Source organism: Echinops telfairi, unplaced genomic scaffold, assembly GCF_000313985.2.
Source record: "Echinops telfairi isolate 266 unplaced genomic scaffold, ASM31398v2 ScPeMD7_7414;HRSCAF=8452, whole genome shotgun sequence".
Taxonomy (NCBI): domain Eukaryota; kingdom Metazoa; phylum Chordata; class Mammalia; order Afrosoricida; family Tenrecidae; genus Echinops; species Echinops telfairi.
The window spans coordinates 362,695-384,015 of NW_022111314.1; the positions used below are offsets into that span (position 1 = coordinate 362,695).

Here is a 21,321-nt window from a genome sequence, read left to right on the forward strand (position 1 = left end):
CCCCACCCACCCGACAACCATGTGGACACCAGCAGACAGGGTCAGGGTGTAGGCACTGTTAGCAGCTTTATTCAGGGGGCTCCTGCTGTCAAATTAAGAATGAGGATGACCCCCTGGGGGGGGGCCAGTGACTCCCACTGGGCAGCTCGCCCCTCCTTCTAGGCCTGGGTCAGATGGGAGGCTCAGCACCAGCTTGGAGCTGCCCTTTGTGTGGAGAGCCCCTGCCAGCCCTGGGGCCTGTGTTGTGGCACTGGGCTGCTGGCTCAAATGACGGGGCCAGGGAGGTAGGGGTCTCATGTCTGTCCCAGCAGGCCCCCTCAGGCACAGGCCAGAACACTTGGGAGAGGCTCTGCTTCCGGGTGGCAGTGTGGCAGGCCAGGCATGTCCTAGAAGCCTGTGGAGACAGAGTTCACTGGAAAGACTGCTGAGTACCAGGGAGGGGGAGGGGGGCCTCATGGGAGGGGTGGGGGTGGAGCCGACCTGGAAGCGCCTGCCCCAGCAGCCCCAGCAGCAGTGGAAGTCACAGGCCGAGCATTGGAAGGGCACCTGGTCCTCCCCGCAGCCAGAGCACGAGGGGCCTCCTGCAGGGGCTGGGGGTCCACTGGGGCCTCGACATAGGCCCCCCAGTCCTGGCCCACCCCATGGGAACTCCGAGTGACCAGAGGGAGGTGCTGGGCTGGGCCCTAGGAGGGCAGTGGGCCTGTGGCCCCAGCAGAACGGAATGGAGCTTGAGGCTTGGCAGGGTTTCCATGGCTGTGAGGGGGCTGGGTGCTGAGGGCAGAGGGTCAGGGGGGCTGCCCCCCCAGAATTGAGCTGGGGCCCTTGGGGAATGGAACTCAAGGAGAGGGTGGCCCTGGGGCAGAACACCCTACCAGGACTGGCAGGCGCCTCAGATCCATGAGTGGACTCCCAGCCTAGAGGTCTGGAGGGGCCAGTGTCCTGTGCTTCCAGGGGTCTTGTGCCCCCACATGGAGTAGGCTGGCCCATCAAGTCTGCGCACATCTGCCGGAACTGCCGCTGGTGGTGAGGGCGTACAAACATGCCAAATCCTGTTTTTGGAGGGGTTGCTCAGCCAGGCGCCTCCCACACCCGTGCCCACCCTAGCCCCGCCCAGCCCCCAGGGGCACTTGCTGTGCAGCAGCTGGAAATCCTCAGGTCTAGAGGTGGTGAGGGCAGCCACTACAGCTGCCACTTTCGCATAGTTGTCATCCTTCTTGTATGTGGTCAGCGCTGCCGTGAGCTGGCTGCAGCCTTCAGACCCCAGGGCCCTGCGGACGTCTGCCAAGTAGGTGCTCACGGTGGGCTGGCCCAGTTGGCCCACTCCTGGGTGCCCACTGGGCTCCCCTGGCAAGAAAGGACCGGGCTGGGAGATGCACCAGGGACTGGAGTGTCCCCCACTAGACTGGAACTTAGAGGCATTTCTGGCTGCAGGTACCTGTGTCGGGAGGCCTGGAGGACAGGTGAGGCCCACCCTGGTTCAGATGCACACTGGCGTCCAGCTGTCCTGCCGCACCCTCAGCAACTGTCAGCTTGGGGTCAGGCCCCCGCGCTCCTGGAGAAATGGGAGCAGCACTCCTGGGCCTGAGCCCAGAGGGAAGCACTGCAGGTTCTTGGGGTCTGGAAAGTCCCTACAGGAGGAGGTGTGGCTGCAGGGAGACTGGCCTCACGCCCCCAATGGCAGCGCAAACAGCAGGCACAATGCTCGGGAGGGTTCCTGGCAGGATTGCTCAGCAGACCACAGAGAGCAGATGTGAGCAGCCAGTGGCATGCCCAGAGGGGGTCAGCTTCAGGCTGATCGAGCCCAGGGCCAACCCAGCCCTGGGAAACCCCTGGCAGGAATGCTAAGGGGTTCTGCCCATGCGTGGGCCGCCCACCTAGGGCCAGGCAGGTGGGAGTGGGCGCCTCACCTCCAGGCAAGCTGGGCTTGGGCCCATAGCCGCAGCCCTGGCCCGTTAGCCTGCGGCAGGTCTCCTCAAACTGCTGCTTGTGGTGGGGGCGCACAAACTGGTAGAGCCCTGGGGTGGGGTGGGGCGGTTGTCAGGATCAGGATGAGCCCGACTTGAGACCTCGACCCTGAGGTGAGCTCTGCCTTCCTGGCACCTCACCCCGGAGCAGGCTGTGCTTCCCAGGGTCCTCAGTGAAGAGGGGCCCAAGGCAGGCGGTGAGGTGATTGAGGTCATCCAAGTGCTTGTAGTCACGCAGGGCCCGTGTGAAGACGTCAAAGCTGGCCTGGCTCAGCACCTGCTTCACAGCCGCCATGAACAGCTTGGCCCTGCCCGCCTGGTCACTGGGACACGCCGCCTCCTGGGGACATGCACAGAACCACTCAGGGCAGCTGTCCCCACTGACTGTGAGGTCAGGGAGTGCTCATCCCGGGCTGTTGCCAGCCCCCAGGGCTGGGATGTACTAGGTGGCCACCAGCCAAGGCGCTCCCACACCCACATAAAAGGGGCTGTTGGCCAGCGTGCCCATGGGGCCATCACAGCTGACATGGAGCTAAGTGAGGGCCACAGTCGGGGCCTGGGTAAGCAGGGCAGGCCACACACCCATGGGGGCCTCTCTGCAGGCACTGCAGGGGGTGGGTGTCTCTGGGTGCTCCATCAGGCTGAGCTGCCCTCCAATAACACATAACCATCCTGAGTGTAGCACCCTATCTCCGCCAGGGCCAGACTCTGAGTGCCCAACAGGTCCAAGGGCAGTTTTCAATCTGAGGCTCAAGGGCACCTGGGCTATGTGGCTCAAAGGGGAAGGGGGGGGGGGCATAGGAAGGGGGTATGTGGAGGGGGTGCAGAGAGCTGGCTGGGCCCACAGCTCCCCCTGCCTCCCTGAAGGCCTCTCAGGCAGGAAGGCGGTGTTGACTTCCTGGCCAAAGGGCACATCATTAGTTCTATGAGGCCCAGAAGTCCCCCAGGCCCCAGCTCCACACACCCCGGCCAGCAGTTTCCACCTGAGCCCCCCACACTGCTGACCACCCAAGTGTACCTGTGGGTGGGGGGCACTGACCAGCTTGATCCTCTTCCTGCCCCCTCGCTGCTCGTCCACCAGCCTCTTCTCATGCTGCAGCGACAGCGTGGAGCGGCGGCACGCCTGGGGACACAACCACGGTCCCACCAGCGCTCTTGGCAGCAGATGGCATCCCCCAGGTGAGAGGGAGGGGGCTTCTGGGCAAAGCCCAGATCAGGCCCCCAGGGGAGACCGAGTTCCCCTGTCACCTGCTCCTCCCCAAGGATGGCTGTGGCCCCAGACCCCTCAGTCTGCTGCTCACTGCTCTCCAGGGCAGCCAGCAGCCCCCTTGGCCTCAGCCGGGTCAGCGCTGGCTCCTGCTGGTACTCCAGACACAGGCTGCTGTCCGAGGCCCCAGCGGTAAGTGAGCCTGCAAAGACAGGAGGGGCAGTGGAGGAAATGGGTAGCGGCAGAGGGGCCAAGGAGCCCTGGGTACCTCTTTGCCCCACCCCACGCCCCCACACCTGCAGGCCTCCGTTGCAGGCTGGGCACATGCACGTCCAGGCTCCTGGCCCGCCTGGGTGGGAACTGAGGGCCCAGCGACAGAGCCCCCGCAGTAGTGGCCCCATCTCCTAGGGCTGGGCTCGGGGTGGCAGCACTGGGGGCTGGTGCAGGCATCTGGTGGGAAAGGGGGGGTCAGGAGAGGCCCTTCTGGAGACAGCCTGTGGAGCACAGCTGCGGGGCCACTTGGGGCTCACCATTCTCTGGGCAACACGGAAGAACTGGGCCACATCCCGCACGACAGGGCCGAAGCTGTCATATACTTGGACAAATGGACGCACCCAGGAGGGCAGCTGGGCCCTGGCATCAGCATGGGTGAACCTGGCAGGGCAGACTGTCAGCAGGTCCCTGAGGCCCTGCCCATCAGGGCCACACCAAGGACTGCTTTATGCTGCCCTCAGTCCCATGGGCTTCTCCAGGACCCTGGTCAGCTCTGCATGGGTGGGCCCAGGGTGCAGTAGGGATCCCTCACCCACCTGTGGTCACAGAGGAAAACAGCCCCGAAGTCCTGGCGGTGCCTGATCACCCGTCCAATGGCCTGGTTCACCGCCCTGGATGCTTGCTGCCGGTACCACTCTTGTCCTGAGAGGAACTGTGCAGGCAGGGGTCAGCATCTAGGCCTCCCCCGCCCTGGGCCCTGGCCTCACAGCCTCCTCACCTGGCCCCTGGTTCCACTCCTGCCCCGCATCTCATCCAGGAACTGCATCTTGAGGATGACCCGGGGGTCCTTGCGTGGGGGATATGGGAGGCCCGTGACAATCACCCCACGGCCGTTCCCATCTGCAAAGTCCAGTCCCTCGCTGGCCTACGGGGAGTGGAGGGAGAGCTGCAGGGCACAGCTGGACCCTTTCCCTGGATTGAACCCTCATCTGGCCTCCTCCTAGCCCAGCCCCTGCTGCCACCCTGGGACCCTCCCTCATGCCCAAGGTCCCCCTGCCCTGTAGCAGGGCCGCACCAGCAGAGCAGTTGGTGGCGGTCAGCCCCTGCTATCGGCATTTGGGGACAGGCTGCAGTGGGATGGGGGCGGCCACCTGACCCACAGAGGCCTCACCTTTCCCCGACACACAGCCAAGAAGATGGCCCCACCAGAGCCCGGAGAGGCCACCTTGGCATAGTACGCGCCGATGACCTGAAAAGGGAGCCAGTCAGTGGAAGGCCATGCCTGCCCGTGGCCAGTTAGAAAACTTGGCGGGGCCCCCAAGCAAGGGTGGGCTGGGGAGGGAGCTCTGGGTCTGCTTCCTCAAGAGCAGCCTGGCCAGGACTCAGCTGCTAGCACACAAGAAAGCCAGACCTGTGCTGGGCAGGAAGCCAGCTGTCCGGCAGACACACCTCCGAAAAGCCCCCTTTGCTCCTGGGCTCCACAAACATGGGCTTCGTCTCCTCAACCCGCCGGGCAAAGTCCCCAGCCTGTGGGGGTGGGAGGGGCAGGGTGACTGTCATGCCTGTTCCCCTGCCCTTGGCTGCCCCCCGCCCCCTCTATGCAGGGCCGGATCGGGGTGGGGCCGCACCCGCCAGAACTCCAGGCTCCTCTCCATCACCGGGTAGGAGGGGAAGAACACCAGCAGGCCATGAGGGACCACGCGGGCCAGGTTGCCTGGGAGCAGAGGTCTCACCTGCTCAGGCTGGGAATAGCTGGACCTGCAGGGTGCCCTGGGGACAGGGGCTCGCCCAAGGCCTCCCTCCCCCAGCAGGAACAGGGACTCCCCCACAGGCTGCCTCCCCCAGCAGAGACAGGCCCTCACCCAAGGCCTGCCTCCCCGCTGAAGGGGGGCTCACCCATAGGGCGCCTTCCCCAGCAGGGACAGGGGCTCACCCAAGGCCTTCCCCAGTGAGGACAGGCACTCCTTGGAAAACCTGCAAGAAGCCAAGGAGGCAGCTGTGAGGGGCCCTCTCGGCCTAGGCTGACCCCCTCAGACCACCTGTGAGTCCACCCTGAGTAGTGGGGGCAGTGGGGACCTGGCCACTGTGTGCACGGTCTTCACCCAGTCCTCCCCTCCTCTCCCAGCAGCACAGCCCACGGACGCGCCTCACCGTTTGTCAAAGGCGGAGCTCAGCTGGGCTCCATCAGGGCCTCTTGGGATGACCCCCACCCAGATCTGGTGCTTGTCAATGACGTGGGGGTTCTCCAGGCAGACAGGGAAGGGGCTGAGTGGCAGGAGGGTGGGCTGAGTGGCTGCTGGTATGCACAGCCCTTCCCGGCTCCCGAGCCCCCAGTATACAGGGACCCCTGGATGAGGGCCACATTCCTGCAGCCCCAGTTCTGCTCCCCAGCTCAGGGCTGCCCCCTTACATCTGCATCTCCAAAGCAAAGGAAGACAGGGGGGCCAGTGTGCCACTGGTGAGGATGATGGAGCGCACTCCCTGGCTCACGAGCTCCTGCATGCTGTGGCCGGGGCTGAAGCACCAGTAACTCAACACCTTCCCTGCAGACAGAAGGGGTGCACTGGGGTCAGAGTGAGGGACCTGCCCTAGGGGACACACTGGGAAGAGTACCAGCCTGCATGGCCGTCCCAGCACTGAGGACAGCCCCATCCACCTGACCAGCCCCGACTCTGTCCCTGAGCACTGGAGGAGAGCCACATGTACCTGGAGGGCTCCAGGCCTAGCCCTGTCCCAGCTGCCACTAGTGCTGGGGACAGAGGGTCACTGAGGCTAGCCCCAGAGGGCAGAGGCAAGGAGGCTGGGGCAGAGGGGCAGGCAGGACCCTGTGCCATGCCCCCGGCAGAAAGGAGGCGGCTGGACAACTTGCACAACAGGGTCAGTTCCCAGACACTGGAAGGCCAGTGACGGCACAAGCCGAGTGATCCCGGCAGGGTAAACAAGGTCACTGGTTCACAGCAAAGGCCCAGCAGTTCCTAGAAGGGCCAGCCAGGCTGAGCCGGGCCTCCCAGAGGCCAGCACCCCTAGCCACGGGCAGCCCAAGCCTCAGACTGACTCTAAGGTCCAGCTTGCCCAGCAGGGGTGAGATGGGACCGAGGGTGCAGGAGGCTCTTGAGGAAGGGGTGGGGAAGCCTCAGGAGCTTGTGCCCCAGCCCCCCCCCCCCACAAAGGAGGCTCCTCTCTTGTGGGCCTGCCCCCACTTCTCAGCAAAAGCAGATGAAGCAACTTCCTGTCAGTCCTCCCCACCTCCAGGGAGGGGCAGTTTCTGAGAAGCCACATGGTTTCCAGAGAGGGCACAGTGGTGACCATTGCCCCCCTGACCTGAACAAAGGCAGGAGGTAGAGAGCACACCCCTGCCAGGCTGTAGGAGATAGGACTGGTCAGAGAATGAAAGTGTGTAGACAGGGACACCCACCCTCCCCCCATGACAAGGAGTCACTGCAGCCCTGGGACAGCACAAGGTGGCGGGGACTGAGCCTTCCCCTCCCACCCCAACAGGGAGGTGACAGGCAAGCCCCCTGTGAACGGGGCCAGTCATCCTAGATAGGGCAGGACTGGCCAGAAGTCCCCTGGGCTGGGTGGGGGCCACACCTTGCTTGGTGGGGGCTGCAGCGTTCCAGGCATCTGACCTCTGCACTCGGCGCCTGCCACTGTCAAGGTGGATGTGCACCTGCAGGACAGAATGCACTGTGGATCAGGTTACCCAGGTCCAGTGCATCCTCCCCACCCCAGGAGATCCTGTGACCCCAAGGTGGCTCCCACCTTGTAGAACTTGGAAGCTCCTTGTCCCCACATAGAGCCAGGCTCATCCTCGGGAGGGTTAGTGTTGAAGACCATCTGGATGGCAAGGGACAGTGTGGGCCCTCTTCAGGGACACACCTCCTCAGCCCATTTCTGGGCTCTCCCAACCTCACAGGGACAGGGCCCGCTCAGCTGCTGCCAGCCCGGGAGGGGTCGCAGGCATGGTGGGTAGGAAAGGTCCTAATGACCTCACAGCAGAGCAGCAGGCCCAGAGCCCATAGACAGATGCTGGCCTAGCCTGGGCTGCAGTGCACACACCAGCAGGCCAGAGAGAGCAGGCCTAGTATACACGAGTGCCTGTGTTCCTGTGTGTGCCCGTCCGTGTCCCCGTCCCCCACCACACCCCTGCCAAACTCCCAGTCCTCTGAGGTTGAGAGCTCACCCCCACAGCGAGGCCAGGGCCAAACAGCAGCGTGAGCACTGCTCAGCCTGTGTTAAGAGGTGGGGGGCGGGGCCCGGGGGAGGGGAGGGGAACCTTGCCTGGGGGGGGACCCCATGCCTCCTCTCCCATGGTGTTGTCCTTAACTGCCCCCCTCCTTGCCCTCCACCAGGGGCTCTCTGGCACCCCTCCCTTCCATGTGACCCAGGTTTGCATGTGGATATCTGGACAGCCTGCCCCACCTGCCAACGCCTGCCTTACACCAGCCTGCACATGGGCCCATGGGAGCAGGGGCCCTGCGTCCTTCTCAGCACAACTCAGAGTGAAGGCCTCGCAGACAGCGGCACGGGCCAGAGCCTAGCAGCTCTCACCTGGGTGGGAGGGCCCACCTGGCCCCAGGTGACTAAAAACCCCGTCCTCAGGACACGAGGGGGGCAAGGAGCCAGGTGTGTTTGGCTACACCTTCAGACGCTTGGCCCCAGGGAGGGCAGCTGCAGTGCTGGCCTCAGCCTCCCGAGGACCAGTTCCAGGGCAGACGCCTGCTGCTGGGGAAGCCCCCACCCAGACTGGGAACAGGCCTGCCCGCTGGGAGTGGCAGCCCCCAGGCAGTGCCTCCAGCAGGTGAGCAAACCTATCAGCTTCTGCTCAGGAAGGCAGAAGGCGGGCTGAGTCAGGGCCACCTGTTCAGCCAAGATGACTCAGGGCCTGTCACCTGTGCAGGGTTATGAGAGAGGGGCAGCCCTTCTGTCCTGGGTACCAAGGCAACTCCAGAGTATATGTGTGTAGAGAGACCCAGGGCAGAGCCCACTTCCTGACATAATCCAGGTCCCCCAGCCCTCCCCAAGGCTGTGTCCCTCCAGGACAGTGCTGAGGCCAAGGGCTGTCCTACAGGGTGCCTTCATCCTGGTCGCCACCCCACCCAAAGCACACATGTCCTTTGGACACAGCCCTACCTGGATGATGTCCGCCAGCTTCTGCAGTCCCACCGTGTTGGTGAACACCCTGGCACCTGTGGACAGGCCGGTGACTACAAACCCAGAGCCGATGCCCTGGCACCTGAGGCAGGCACTGCACAGCCCACATGGGCACAAGACTGCTCTCGGGGATAGTGGGCCTGGCACTGAGGGGCTGAGGGCCAGGGACCCCAGAGGCCTGGGTGCAGAGGGCAGTGTCCAGAGCAGCCCTGGGAGAGCTATGCTGCCACCTCTACCACACTGTCTCAGCTGAGAGAACCCCAGGGCATGCAGACACCAAGTCCTCCCGCCCCATCCGTTGAAGGGGACGAGGTATGTGTGTGCAGCTCAGTCAGGGTGGGACCCTCCTCTGCCTCAAGGGCACCAGCTGGACTTCTGCCAGATGGTGGCCCCATGGGCCGGGGCGACTCACCTCCTGCCAGGTGCTGGATGACTTGGTCCAGTGAGGCCAGGATGCAGGCCTTGGTCTGAAACGTGATCTGGGCCTCGGCAAACAGCTGGAAGATGTAGCTGCCACAAGGGGAGGAGGCCAAGGCACTCGCTCAGGCAGGGCCACTCAGGTGGGGGCTGGGTTGGGTGGTTGTCCTGGGTGGCCTGGGGATGACCTAGGGGAGTGGGACACCTCGGGGCAGGCAGGACAGGTGGCTGAGGAATGCAGCAGAGCCTTGAAGGTCAAGCTGGGGCAATGGCAGCGGTTCGGTGGCATATCAGGGGCCTGGACTGGGATCACGGGGAGCTCCATGCTGTCCCCACACCATCGGGGGAGCAGCCACCACTCTGCATTGTGAGGGAGCAGACAAGCCCAGAGCTATCTGCCACCTACCTCTGACCACGAGCAGTCCCTGGGGTCAAAGGCCCTGCCACTCAGCCCTCACCTCCCAGGCTTGGTAACACCAGTGTCTCCGGGCAACACGATGGCATCAATGGCTCCTTCCAAGCGAAGCAGGATCACTACAGCAAGAGGTAGCCATCAGGCAGGCCATGCTGCCCCCCCACCCGCCCCACAGGGAGGCCGTGCCCCCCCCACGAGGTGGGTGGCACTCACTCTTCAGTTTTGCCATGTCTTCAAGCTCCACATTCAGGCCTAAGTGAGAGAAGCCGGGAGTGCAGTGAGGGTCAATCCCCCCATCCCGACACAGCAGCCCGGGCCACCGTGAGCAAAGCTGTGTGAGCGCTGAGTCGGTCGGCCCACGTCACCACCCAGGACTGTGACTTCACTTGGACAGGGGGCTGCCGCTGCTGCATTAAGGACACAATCTCACCAAGGGTGCCACCAGGGTCAGAGCAGCAGTCCCATCTTAAACCCCTGAGACATGAAACTAGCAGCTCAACGAGCAGAGCCCGGGGGACCCTGGCCCAGCCTGAAACAGGAGCAGAAATGGACTCCCCCAGAACCAACAGAGAGCCCTGTTGGAAGCGGGGTGGCATACTGGTCACCTGACTGTGAGACTCCATGTACGTTAGCACCCCTCCTGCCACACAGTGGACCTCTGGCCATTCTCCACTCCCCCTCTAGCAGTTACTGACAGAGCTACAGCCGTGCACAGCAAGGCCAGGCATGGGCAACAGAGTGGCAGCTTCTGCACCACGCTGAGCAAGCACCCCGTCCACAGTCCTGTGTAGGGGACAGAGGCAACCCCAGGTGGTCAGACCATTCAGCTCAGAGCAGCCCCCCAGAGGCCGGGCGAATGAGTGTAAGCCAGAGAGGCAGGAAGCCCTCACAGGCCCCACCTCGGGCATGGGAAAAAGGTCACTGGCTGGGCCCACATAGCCCTTGTCAGCCCTGGCACAGAGCTGGCTAGAAGAAGCCACAGCTGGGAGACGTTCCCACGGAGCAGCAGACTCCCACAGACCTGCACGAACGGTGGGCCTGGCCAGGTTCGTCAGCAGCCCCTAGACACCTCCACAGCTGACACTTTGGTTCCCCCGCAGCAAGAAGGCAAGATGTGGAAAGCAGTCAAGGTCTGGGTGATGCTGGACACTGGGAAGCCAGGCACCCCGCCTGCTCTGCAGGGGTCCCTGGGGCCGTGAACTCACCCGAACCCCCCAGGCCCACGTCAGGCTCCAGGTAGAACTCCCGCTGCTGTGCAGCCCGCGTCTGCTCCTCCAGAACCTGGTCGATGGCGTCCAGCCCAGAGGCCAAGTCTTGGGGGGTCAGGTCGAAGGAGGCCGACTCCTCACACATCTTCTCCTGGGAGCCCAGAGACCAGTGTCACGGACAGCCAGGCAGACAGGTGTGAATGGGGTGTGAATGGGGCCGGCAGAGGCTAGAGCCTGTCTCTCCCCAGAGCCAGGGCCCAACCGCTCAGAAGCCAGGGTCTCATGAGCCACAGCCCATCAGAATCAGCATTCCGGCTTCTCTACAAAACTGAGGACCAGGATGGAGGGGCTGGGGGAACAGGTCACCCCACTGGTGGCCCTCGCACCCCTCCCCCATGGAGCTGGGAGGGGCCAGGCAGGGTAGTACTGGAATGGCAGGGGGGAAACTCTAGGACATGATCAAGGCCGGCTGAGACCCCACTAATCAAAAGGAAGGGATGTGGGCAGTGGCTGGTGTTTGGTTCAGGGCCCGGGAAGATGAGGGATGGGGCAGGGGCAAGCCTGGGCAGCAAAGCCCCCCTGCCCAGTGCTCGAGTCTGGACAGGGCTCTGGCAGCTGCTGAGGAAGGGAAGGCAAGGACTGCCTGACTCACCACGTTGTGAGCTTCGTCAAAGATAACCACCGTGCCCTTCAGGTCAATGCTGTGCGCTCTGCGGCTCTGCACGGACATGGGGTGTGGTGGGGTGTGGAGGGGGCTTCGGTCAGTGCTGTGCCCTCTGCACAGACACAGGGGGACTGTGGCTGTGCCTGGGCAGGGTGGGGGGACTGCCGTTGGCCCAGACTCAGGAGGGGGAGAGAGAAACTGAGGCACTGCCCCCCCCCAGGAAGGAAACATGTCCTGAACCATCCACAGGAGGAGAGGGAACGAGAACAAGGCAAAGCTCCTGCATTAGAGGAGAGGGGGAAACTGAGACTCTGGCGCCAGCTATCCCCTAGGGTTCAGATGTCTCTGCCAACCTCAGGCCGCAAAGGGCAGCCAGGTTTTCTATAGGACCAAAGTCCACGTTGGCGACAGGGTCAGGGTGGGGACAAGACTGAGACTTCTCCACAGGCCCCGCACTCTCCCCTCAAGCCTGCCCACCAGACTGCTGCTCCACCATTCCGGGCTGCAAGACCCCTCGTCCGCATGTCCCCTGCCGGGCTGGTCTGCTACTAGAGTCCTCGCCCCCCAGCCTGCCCCTCCCAAGATCACTTAGCTGAGTCCACGTGTGGTCCGCTCCTGGTCTGCCCAGCTCGAGGCTGCAGGCCAGGGGCACAGTGAGAGCAGACCTGTGCAGACGGCGCCCTCTCACCTTGGGGTCCAGCAGGTAATTGTACGGCATGAAGATGATGTCAGCTTGTTGCTTCAGGTTTCGGGACAGGTAATACGGGCAGACCCTGAGAGAAGCCAGAGGGAGTGAAGGTGTAGATGGCCACCCAGAACCCAGAAGGGCACTCCCCTGGCTCAAGTGCCCACTGCGCCATGGGGCATGGGGAGAAAGCAGGCATGCAGAGGTATGACCCCCTGCCACCCAGTTAAAAGGTCATCCTGCATTCACGGACCTGGAGGACTGAGGGATGGGGGTGGGGCTACATTTCTTGGAAGTGTAGCCATGGTAACGAGTCACCTAGCTCTAAAATTTACAAGATGAACACCGATTCTACCTAGACATATGAGGTAACACAGAGCATGCCGCATCTGCCCCTTCTTGGCAGGAAAGTCCACTTCCCCACGTGACTCCCCAAAGCAGAGAAAGCAGCTTCCAGCACCCCTTTGACCAAGCAGGGTCAGGGAAAGGAAGCTGTTTCTTCAGGGCACAGCCCCACCCTCCCCTCCCCACAGGACCCATCCCACAAGTGACTGAGGCTGCCTTGGGAGGGGAGGCTGGGGGCAGGGGAGGTCCATTTTCACTCAGAAGCGCTGGTTTCTGAAATACTGTGCAGTTGACTGGTGTCCTAATTTAGGAGGAGAAAGGGGAATGGAGTGCTCATGCTCAGCCTGCCAGGACGGACTCCACTGTGACAGGCAGCCCATCCGGTCAGCCCATGGGGTCCAAGGGGCGAGGGCGAGCTCCGTACTTGTGCTTGTTCCCACTCCTGACCAGGTCCTCGATGTCCAGGATGGGGGTGACCAACTCCTGCTCCAGACTCTTCTCTGGGGACACAGGAAACAGTCAACGCTCACAGGATAGCACTGCAGGGCCTCCCCATGCCATGATGCTCCCGGGGCAGGGCTCCCTGTCCCTTGCAACAGGAGTGGCATGTGCAGCCAGCCACAAATTAAGTCCCCAGGAAAACAGCTGTCTTGTGGTGCACACCCAGGCAAAGCCAATTCGAGGCCCAGTAAGCTGCCCTATGCACAGCCCGTCCTCACAGAGGCTGAAGGGCATCAAGAGGCCCAGGCTGGCCAGGGCAGCCTTTTCCTAGGGTCACATGCCCAGCCCCCAGCCCACACTGCCACTTCACTCTCAGGCATGGCCCATAGGCCCCACCTGTTTCCAGGGCCCACACAGGCTGGTGGGCACCCGCCTCGCCACAACACACAGACTCCCCCAGTCCTGCGCACAACTCAGGGCGACCTGGATTCTGGATGGTCAGGAGATTTGGGAGAGGAGGGGAGGGAAAAGGAGAGAAGAGGCAGCTCTTCAAGCCCTGGGAATGGGGGTGGGGCCCCCTATAAGAAGTACCCCAAGACGGCAGCTCTGGGAAGGAGGTGGTGGGAGCAGCCAGCTTCAGCAGCAACACGGCAAACAGACACCGATCGCAACCTCCGCCACAAAGCTGGGACAGCCCACAGCTGGGAAGCGGGAAGGTGGGGGGTGAGGGGGTGCTAAGCGGACCCAGGCCCAGGCCAGGGTGACTGTCTTTGTGGAAGAACCCTGGAGCATTCCCAACCCTCAGGGGCAAGTCAGGGGGGCTCTAGCACCTTGTCTCTCAAGGGCACACTTCCCTACCATCCCATCTTCGGGAGGGGTCTCTGCCTACTTCCTACCTCAAAGAAGCTGAGACCTGAGAATCCCTGACTCCCAGGAGGCCCAGCAACAAGGGAGCCATGCTGGTGGGTGGTCTGCAGCCAGGGGTGGGGCAGTGCTGAGGTCTGGGGGCCAGCAGATGGCAAGTCTGCCCCAACCTGGCTGGGATCTGGGCAGGGCCAGGGCAGAGGGAGAAGGCACCGTTATGGCCCACAGGCTGGCCTTGGCGAAGATCAGCTGCCCTGAGGCCACAAGAGCCGCTGATTGCCCCAGCACAGGCCCCGACCCACCACCATCCAACCAAACAGCCAAGAGGAACGAGCCATGGCAAAGAGGCCTCTATCAGCCCTGCAGGGCACAGGGACACCCCAGGGTGGGGCAGGCTCCTGGCTAGGGCTCTACACCAGCACTGACCTGCACTGCACTGCAGGCCCAGGGAAAGCCACAGAGCAGAGCAGGTGGCACAGCCTGAATATTTCCAGGTGACATCACCTGGGCCTCTCCCTCTGGGGCTGGAAGTCTCAGCCCAGGAGGCAGAAAACCCAGAGGGTCAGACAGTACCTGCCTGACCCCCAGACCCACACAGCAAAAGGCCAGCTGTGCCAGGCAGGGGAGTCAACAGCTCCTGGGGCAAGAGTTTGGGCACACGGAGGCTACAGCCACATGCCCCGTGCTAGCCTGGACCACGGGTACAGCACAAAGACACGCCGCAGACGGCAATGGGAAGTCCAGGTTGAGCTTACGAGGACCTGGGAGTTCCCAGGAGAAGAGAACTCCCAGCACCGATGTGACAACAACACATGGGCAGTGCTGTCCACTAGGGAAGCATGTCAGAGACCACGCCCCCTCACCCCCTACTGCCCTCTCTGGCAGCAGGCAGGGTTCCCACCAACCACTCGAGCACACCCTACAAGCAGCCATTTCCAAAAACAAAACCTAACCTTTCTGCAGAGTCAATTCCCTGTGGGGCAGGAGAACTGCCCGGTGGGTCTCCACAGAAGAGAGCACCCCGTTGAGATTTCTCATGAGCCCTCCCCGGACACAGACCTACCTGCTCTCTGCACAGCTCCCAGCAATACCCATCCCACCCTGCTGAGACAAGCACGGCCCCTCAGGAAGCCCTAGGTTCGGGAGGCAACGGGCACCGAGGCCGTGGCCCAGGAAGCCTTACCCATCCCCTCCCCTGCCGCTGCTTCGCCCCCTCACCGTCAACGTTGTTGTAAAAATGGCAGGTGCGGCTCGACACCTTCCTGCGGCACAGGTGGATCTGGAAGGGAAGGGTCCCAGGGCAGCCAAGGCCACACCAGGCTGGGGGTGGGGGGCTGGGCCAGGGCAGCCCACACTCCACTTCATCCCTGACACCCACCTGCAGATGGTTACTCTCCTGCCTCTTCACCTCAGGGTGAATGCACAGCTGATCCCGGGAGCCCAGCACACACACTCGGGGCCTAGTGGGAAAGAAACAGGGGGGAGGGGGAGGGGAGCTGTGTAGAGGAGGGTTTTCTCTGCTGCCGTGCCCCCAGGGTAGACAAGGAGACAGGCAGGGAAATGGGCCCAAGAGGACAAGGCTCTGTCACCAGGGACAGACGGGGTGCCAGGCCTCCTCCTGGACTGAGGCCCCCTGCACAACACTGGGTGAGTAGGGCATCGAGCCCCCATAGGAGGCTCCTCTGGGAGTCCCCCCCAGGGTTCAGAGGCCAGGCCCCCTCACAAGCGAGGCAGCAGGGTCTCCATCCCTCCCTCAGCTTGACATTGGAGCACTGCCCTGCAGGAAGCTGTCCAGGAAGACAAGGTCCCTCAATCCCTGGTACCAGGCGGTACTAGCTCCCTCCAATCACCAGAGGAGGGAAGGCTGCTCTACCCACCGGTACGAGGTGCTCCGTAGCTCGCTGATAACCTGCGTGAGCTGCGAGTGGGTCCGTGAGGCGTAAATGATCTTCGGGAGGTCCTCATAGCAAGCTGCCCAGAAAGCTAGATCAGTCACAGCTCCACCTCTCAGCCCAAGCCAGCATTTGCTGAACTCAGTGGCCATTGGCTGCTGACAAACTGACATCCCACTGCCAGACAAGGGGCAGGCCGGCATCCACACTGTCTGAGATGACGCACCAGCACCCTGCTCAAAGGACTGCTGAGGCCCAGGTGGGCACATCTTGCCCAGCCCCGCCCTTCCTCCCTTCCGGGGCACTGTGGGAGGAGAGGGCAGGAAGGAGCATCACCTGGAGCATCGCTAGCAGTGCTGGCGGCGACCCCCCAGGAAGAGGAGGCCTGCTCAGGGAACAGCTCCCCCTGTGTCCGCTCGGCGATCTTGCGGGCAGAGATGGTGTCTCGCAGCTGCTCGCGCCAAGCCAGCGTGGTGCAGAGCAGGCAGAGCGTCTTGCCCGTGCCCGTGGGGCTCTCCAGGATGCCGTTCACCTTCTACAGGGGCGGGGTGGGGCCGGGGCTCAGGAAGGCGGGGCTGGGGCCCGGAGACCCTGCCCCGCCCCAGAGGAGCGTCTGGGACTAGACAGCTCTGCTCAGTCTGGCTGCCCACCTATGCCAGGTGGAAAAGCCCTGTGGAACTCTGGGTAAGTTAATTCAGGACTTGTTAGAAAACAACTTACAAAGCATTACCCAAATGTGACACCATTTCAGCCTGATATAAATACCGAGAAGAGCAATGAGGTGCCAAGTCTCAAAATAGGCCACTGCTGTTATGTTGGGTGACTACCAGGTCCCAGCTGAAGGGAAGAAGTGGCTTACATATAGGCTCTCCGAGGGGAGTCCAGGGGGAAGCCTGGGAGGCGTGGGCGGACAACAGTATCCACCCAAGCCCCGGATGCAGGAGCTTAATGCACACAGACCACAAGAGCAGAGGGCACAGTGGGGGAGGCAGGAACGGGCAGGAGGTTGAGGAAGCTGCATGCCCTGGGTGCCCACCACTGCTCCTCACTCAGCCTCAGCTCCAGCGTGCTCATCCTCCAGGAAAGCTCAAACTCTGGGCCCACCCCCTTCCTTTTCCCTTCAGTGAGAGCCCCACCCTAGCCCCTCCCATTGTCACTGTCTGAAATCCCCTTCTGTTTACTTCATTGTCACTGCAAAGGTGTGAGGCCGTGGGGAAGAAAAGGTGTCAGGCCTACCTACCTACAGCCTAGCTCTGTGACCTGAAACCCCACCCCTCCCCCCCACCACCCTAAGCCCTGATGGCAGCTCTAAGTGCTGGTCCCTGGGACCCCATCACCCAGGAGCCCCCAGGGCCAACAGCTTTACCTTCTGCAGACACTCCAGGACCTTAGCCATGTACTCCTCCTGGCATCTGTATGGCGGGAACGGGAAATCCACAGTCACACCACCCAGGCTGATCTTGGGCATGGTAGGAACAGGCGCCCCAAAGGCAGGCTGGTCAGGTCCAAGAGGCACAGCTCCCTCTCAGCATGTCAGGTGGGCAGAGGGCTGTGCTACCCTGCTCAGGGACAAAGCCAGACGTGCACAGCCTTCCCTTACAGGCCACTTGACCAGCCGGTGGTGCCTGCAGGAAAGGTTGGAAAGGGGGCCTGTAGGAGGGTGTCTGGACCAGCAGGGCCATTAGGTGGGCCCCCCTTGCCTGGCTCTCGACCCCACAGGGCGCCATCCTCCCCTCGAGCTGCCGCCAAGACCCGTCAGGGCCGGGCCACGGCTCTGCACGCTCTAGGCTAGCCACCTATACACTCGGCGTGGGGCCAGGCGGAAGCCCTGGTAACTTCCCAAGACCCCGGTCTGGCCAAAGAGCACGCGTGGTTCTGACCGGGGTTCAAATCTCTACCTTCTCTAGATCTCAGGTCCATGTGGACACTGGGACTGACAGACCAGGAAGTCAATACTGAGCGACGGTCAATCCCTCCCGGGACCCTGACAGCAAGGAAACGCAGCGCCCATGCAGGGACGAGCGGCCCCAGGACGCCGCGCGGCCAAGCCGCCGCCAAAGGGCTGCATGTCGGAAACCTACGAGCTGCCTGGCTGAAAGAACCAGGCCCAGGGTCTCCGCGGGAGGCTCCAAGGTGGGTGGGTGGGGGGCCCGGAACGTACCGACTCAGGGAGCGCCGCTCCCGAGCCTCGCCGGTCGGCGGGTTCGGACTTCGCGGGCTGAAGTGCGCCGCCGCAAAGGCTGCACTTCCTGAGCCACTTCCGGTCCGTGGCGCTGCGCTCCCCGCGGGAACCGCTTCCCAGACCTAGGGGTCCGCTCTCATCCGGCCCGCGTGGGTCTCTCGCGCGGGTCAGCGCTCCAGGGCGTTGGCACCGCCTTGCGCAGTGGTAGAACTGGAGTCTCCTGTCTTGATATGGGCCCCACGAGGACCTCCATCCACGACTACCTCCCTAGGACGTGCACCCTCTTACTGGTCAGCCGCGGATTGCCTGAGCCTCCTCCAAAGTGGGTTCCCCTGGTCTACCCTCTTTACACCATACAAATCCGCAGGCATTTTGGCAAGGCTGGGATCAGACCCTGGCACCCTCCCTTTTCAAACCTACAAATGGCCGCCTGATGCTCCTGATTGGAATCTCCACTCATTGCTATCCTCCCCTTCTCCATGCCAGTCATTTTTCTGGTCAGCTTCTCCACTACTCTTGGAGGCTCCTTCTCTAGGGATGATCAATTTTGCAGGCCTGCTTTGTGCTAGGTGCTCACGGATACTCATCTCTGGCCACCCCAGCTGTCTCAAAGGGCACCAAGAGACAATGCTGCTGTGAGGTCACCCGCCACCGGCAGAGGCCATGGAGTCGGAGCTCTGGGTGGCCTGTGCTAGGTCCTAGGGTCTTTCTTAGATTCCCGCCTTTATGCCACCTGTATCCATTGGACTCCCGACATAGTGGGTCCATTCCATGCCACCCTCCAGGAAGGGATTACAGGTGTGAATCTCAGCGGGAGGAGGAGAAGATCCTGGCTGTCCAACATGGCCGAGTGCTCACCAGGCTCTGCGTTGGCCACTTCTGAGATAAGGGCCTGTTCTGTCTGCGTTTTGCACAGAGCCAGCGGCCAGCGTATGGTGGTGCTCTCTACATCCCGGTTGCTGAGGGCATCTCTGCTCCCCCAGAAAGGGGAGGCCAGGACCCCAGAGACTCAGGACTTCCTGAGTTGGTATCAGAGGCCCTGGAGAGATGCTGAGTGGCCCAGTCACATGAAGAGGCCCTCTGGCCCCCACTGCACCTTGGGATCATAAGCTGATCTGCAGGGCATCTGTGAATTGTAGCACATGGTGACTGTTTTACTGTCCTAAGCCTGAGACGAGGGCCCCCTGGTGTTGGGCTGTTAGCTACAAGGCTAGCCATTCAAAACCACTAGCCGTTCCTCAGGAGAAAGATGAGGATTTCTACTCCCATCGAGATGTGTCGTCTTGGTAACCCCCAGGGCCTGTGTGAGTGGGGACCAATCCAATGACTGGGTTTGGGGTTTTGAATTCTGAGCGGGGAGGGCAGACTGCAGGGTCCCCTAGAACTACTGCCAGCTGAGCCTTGGGTCTGGTCAGCCTTTTGGGTCTGCATTGGTGGACAGAGCCCCGTCAACATGAAATGGGGTATCTGTGATGATTAGAAAGCTGGAAGGAGATGAGGGTCTCCCTGGTCCAGAGTCCATAGAAGCCCCACCCCCACCCCCTGGGATACCACGGTGTTGGGGGTTGGGTATTGACTTGCTGTTTGGTCCTGGGAAGACATCCCTGGGGGTGTGGAGGGGAAGAGGGGAGGAGACTAGCACAGGGCCCAGCACTTCCTCCAGGGCAGGCAGTGTGGCATAGGCTGTATACAGAGGCAAACTGTCCCTTGAATGCACTGATGAGAGCTAGGCAGGATGTTTGCCTGCTCAGGGCTGGCTGCTGGGTCAGCTTTCACTGCAGTTGGCCTAGGCCTAGCGAGGCTTCTCTGCCTTCAGCCTTCACCCCTGCCAGCCCACAGGCTGCCTCCAGAGGCTGGGTCTTCATGGCACCAGCCCAGGTGAGTGTGGCTGGGCTGGGGGAGGGGTTGTTCACTGCTTGAATTCTGGATGTGAAGCAGGACTCCTCAGCCAGGAGAGGGGACAGGGCCATAAAGGTCACCTCACTGGTCATTCTCTGACATTGTCACAGGTATCCGTTCATTTACTGGTTCACACCCATGAAAAGGAACACTTGTGGCACTACATGGAGCATGGGGACCCCAATGTGCTGGACATTGCTGGAGGAGAGAGCCCCCCCCCCCTCTGAGGAGATGGGGCTGAGGTTCAGTGGAGCTGAGCCGGGGCTGGTCCACAGCAGGGCCAGGCCACCAGGCCCTCATGAGGGCAGGATCACAGGAAGGTGCTCATCAGAGGTGTGTGGAGGAGTCCTGGGTGGGGTCAGAATTGGTTTCAGAAGGCCTAACTTACAAAGGGCCAGATGGTGGGAAAGACCTTTGACATCATGGCCTTGGTGGGAGGCTACAGGATGGCATTCCAGCCCTTCTACCCCCCACCCAGTATCCTTACCTTGGGCTAGGTACTGTGCCAGGGCTGCCCAGTGCACCTGTTTTACAAGACTCAGAGGGTACATTCAAATCACCATGAGTAAGAGGCAGGCTGTCCCTTCAACTTGCTGACACCCACCCACTCCACACACACAAGAAGATTCTGGAGGGGCGGGGGGGTCATGCCTCTGGATGTGAGTCTGTAGGAGTGGAGCGTGCATGGTCCCCATCCCGCCACCGTGGGAACACAGCTGCTTCCTGCCTGCCACGAGTGCTACTCCTCCTTTTGTCCCTGGGCTCAGCCGCTACAGGGACTGGGGTTCAGGGTGACCCCCAATGCTTGTGAGTCTCTGGTCTTGAAGCAGCCCCACCCCACCCCGTGTACACTGGCACCGCGGCCCCAGTTCTCACTGGATGTCCTAGGAGGAGCCTGCTTCCAAGCTCATTCTTGGCTTTTGTGGAACAGAACCAGCCACCCCCCGTGGGTGGCTGGAGGCTGAGGCCTGGCTGGCTCCTGGGCCCCTCTGTCTCTGTGCTTGCTGCCCCTTCCTCTCCAGGAGAGACTGCCCACTTGAGCCAGGGAGCCGCCCAACAGCCCCTCTGCTGAGCCCACTCCCTGCACCTGCCCCTGCCCCTCTCTGAGCCCACTTCTCCCTCTGCAAGCCCCCCACCGCCCTCAGAGGTGTGCTTGTTCGTGGCCCCTCTCATTGCCTGTGTCATTTCCCATCTTCATCTCTCAAATGGGACCCCACTCCATCTGTCTGGGTCCCGGATCTCGAGAACGTGGCTTTCACTGCAGGAAAGACGCCCCAGCTCAAGGATCTCCCCAGGGAAGAAGGGGGGGGCGGTCTGCCCCTCAGTGCCAGCACTCAGCCCTGCGCCTTGGAGACAGGCACTTAAGTTTCCCTTGCACCTAAGACACCTGCCCTCCTCCCTCTTCCCTCTCAGCTGGGGATCTGTACGTGGTATTGCCCCGCCCCCCAACTCCCAGGGAATGGGGGCTCATCTCGCCACCGCCACCCCCCAAGAAACCAAGCTGGGGGTGGGAATCCGTGGTGCTGAAGGGCGGGGGTCCAGTCGGGTTGCAGGGCGCTGCGGCGTGGGCCCTCTGTGCACTGGCCCCGCCCTCCCCTCCCCTCCCCCCTCCGTCCTTCTGACGGCCGCAGCCCCTGCCGCGTCGCGTCGCCGCCTCCTCCCTCCCCGGCACTGCAGCATTCGCCACTGCAGCTACAGCCGCGCCCGCTCCCGGCCTCCGCAGCAGCCGCCCGTAGCACCATGGCCAGCACCGTGTCCGGTAGGCGCCCGG

At 62.5% G+C, this 21,321-nt stretch overlaps 2 protein-coding genes across 4 annotated transcripts in view; one reads left to right on the forward strand and one right to left on the reverse strand.

Moving 5' to 3' along the window:
• Positions 1 to 41: 41 nt before the first annotated feature.
• On the reverse strand, positions 42 to 17,085 carry RTEL1 (regulator of telomere elongation helicase 1). 3 transcript variants are annotated; one of them, XM_045296922.1, is made up of 33 exons: positions 16,836 to 17,085; positions 15,806 to 16,004; positions 15,455 to 15,548; positions 14,956 to 15,037; positions 14,796 to 14,856; positions 12,697 to 12,772; positions 11,931 to 12,015; positions 11,231 to 11,296; positions 10,576 to 10,729; positions 9,584 to 9,622; positions 9,414 to 9,489; positions 8,951 to 9,048; positions 8,518 to 8,573; positions 7,147 to 7,221; positions 6,976 to 7,054; positions 5,795 to 5,927; positions 5,536 to 5,649; positions 5,318 to 5,358; positions 5,013 to 5,098; positions 4,834 to 4,911; positions 4,556 to 4,633; positions 4,163 to 4,309; positions 3,981 to 4,096; positions 3,702 to 3,825; positions 3,468 to 3,621; positions 3,213 to 3,373; positions 3,004 to 3,087; positions 2,106 to 2,304; positions 1,908 to 2,015; positions 1,436 to 1,552; positions 1,132 to 1,344; positions 873 to 1,049; positions 42 to 394 (listed from the first exon to the last, which is right to left on the reverse strand). In XM_045296922.1, the coding sequence occupies exons 1-33, from the start codon at positions 16,935 to 16,937 to the stop codon at positions 387 to 389; spliced, it is 3,480 nt and encodes a 1,159-aa protein (XP_045152857.1). In that variant the 5' UTR covers positions 16,938 to 17,085; the 3' UTR covers positions 42 to 386. The 3 variants fall into 3 exon arrangements, with proteins under 3 accessions (XP_045152857.1, XP_045152856.1, XP_045152858.1); XM_045296921.1 differs by having other exon boundaries at positions 2,983 to 3,087; XM_045296923.1 differs by lacking the exons at positions 14,796 to 14,856; positions 14,956 to 15,037; positions 15,455 to 15,548; positions 15,806 to 16,004; positions 16,836 to 17,085 and adding an exon at positions 13,610 to 13,663 and having other exon boundaries at positions 2,983 to 3,087.
• Positions 17,086 to 21,201: 4,116 nt separating this feature from the next.
• The window catches only part of STMN3 (stathmin 3), a 6,730-nt gene continuing 6,610 nt past the window's right edge, over positions 21,202 to 21,321 (forward strand). Inside the window, exon 1 of the mRNA XM_004716034.2 lies at positions 21,202 to 21,309. Within this exon, the coding sequence (XP_004716091.1) occupies positions 21,291 to 21,309 (19 nt within the window). The 5' untranslated portion in view covers positions 21,202 to 21,290. The remainder of the gene's footprint in view (positions 21,310 to 21,321) is intronic.

What these genes read in the sequence shown, in the direction of transcription:
- RTEL1 (XM_045296921.1), bottom strand. Translation starts at nt 16,937, where the DNA reads ATGCCCAAGATCAGCCTGGGTGGTGTGACTGTGGATTTCCCGTTCCCG. An exon ending in GCAAAGGGGGCTTTTCGGAG is followed by an intron (nt 4,634 to 4,833) that starts GTGTGTCTGCCG and finishes CTCCCTTTTCAG; the next exon opens with GTCATCGGCGCGTACTATGC. An exon ending in GGAGTGGAACCAGGGGCCAG is followed by an intron (nt 4,097 to 4,162) that starts GTGAGGAGGCTG and finishes CTGCCTGCACAG; the next exon opens with TTCCTCTCAGGACAAGAGTG.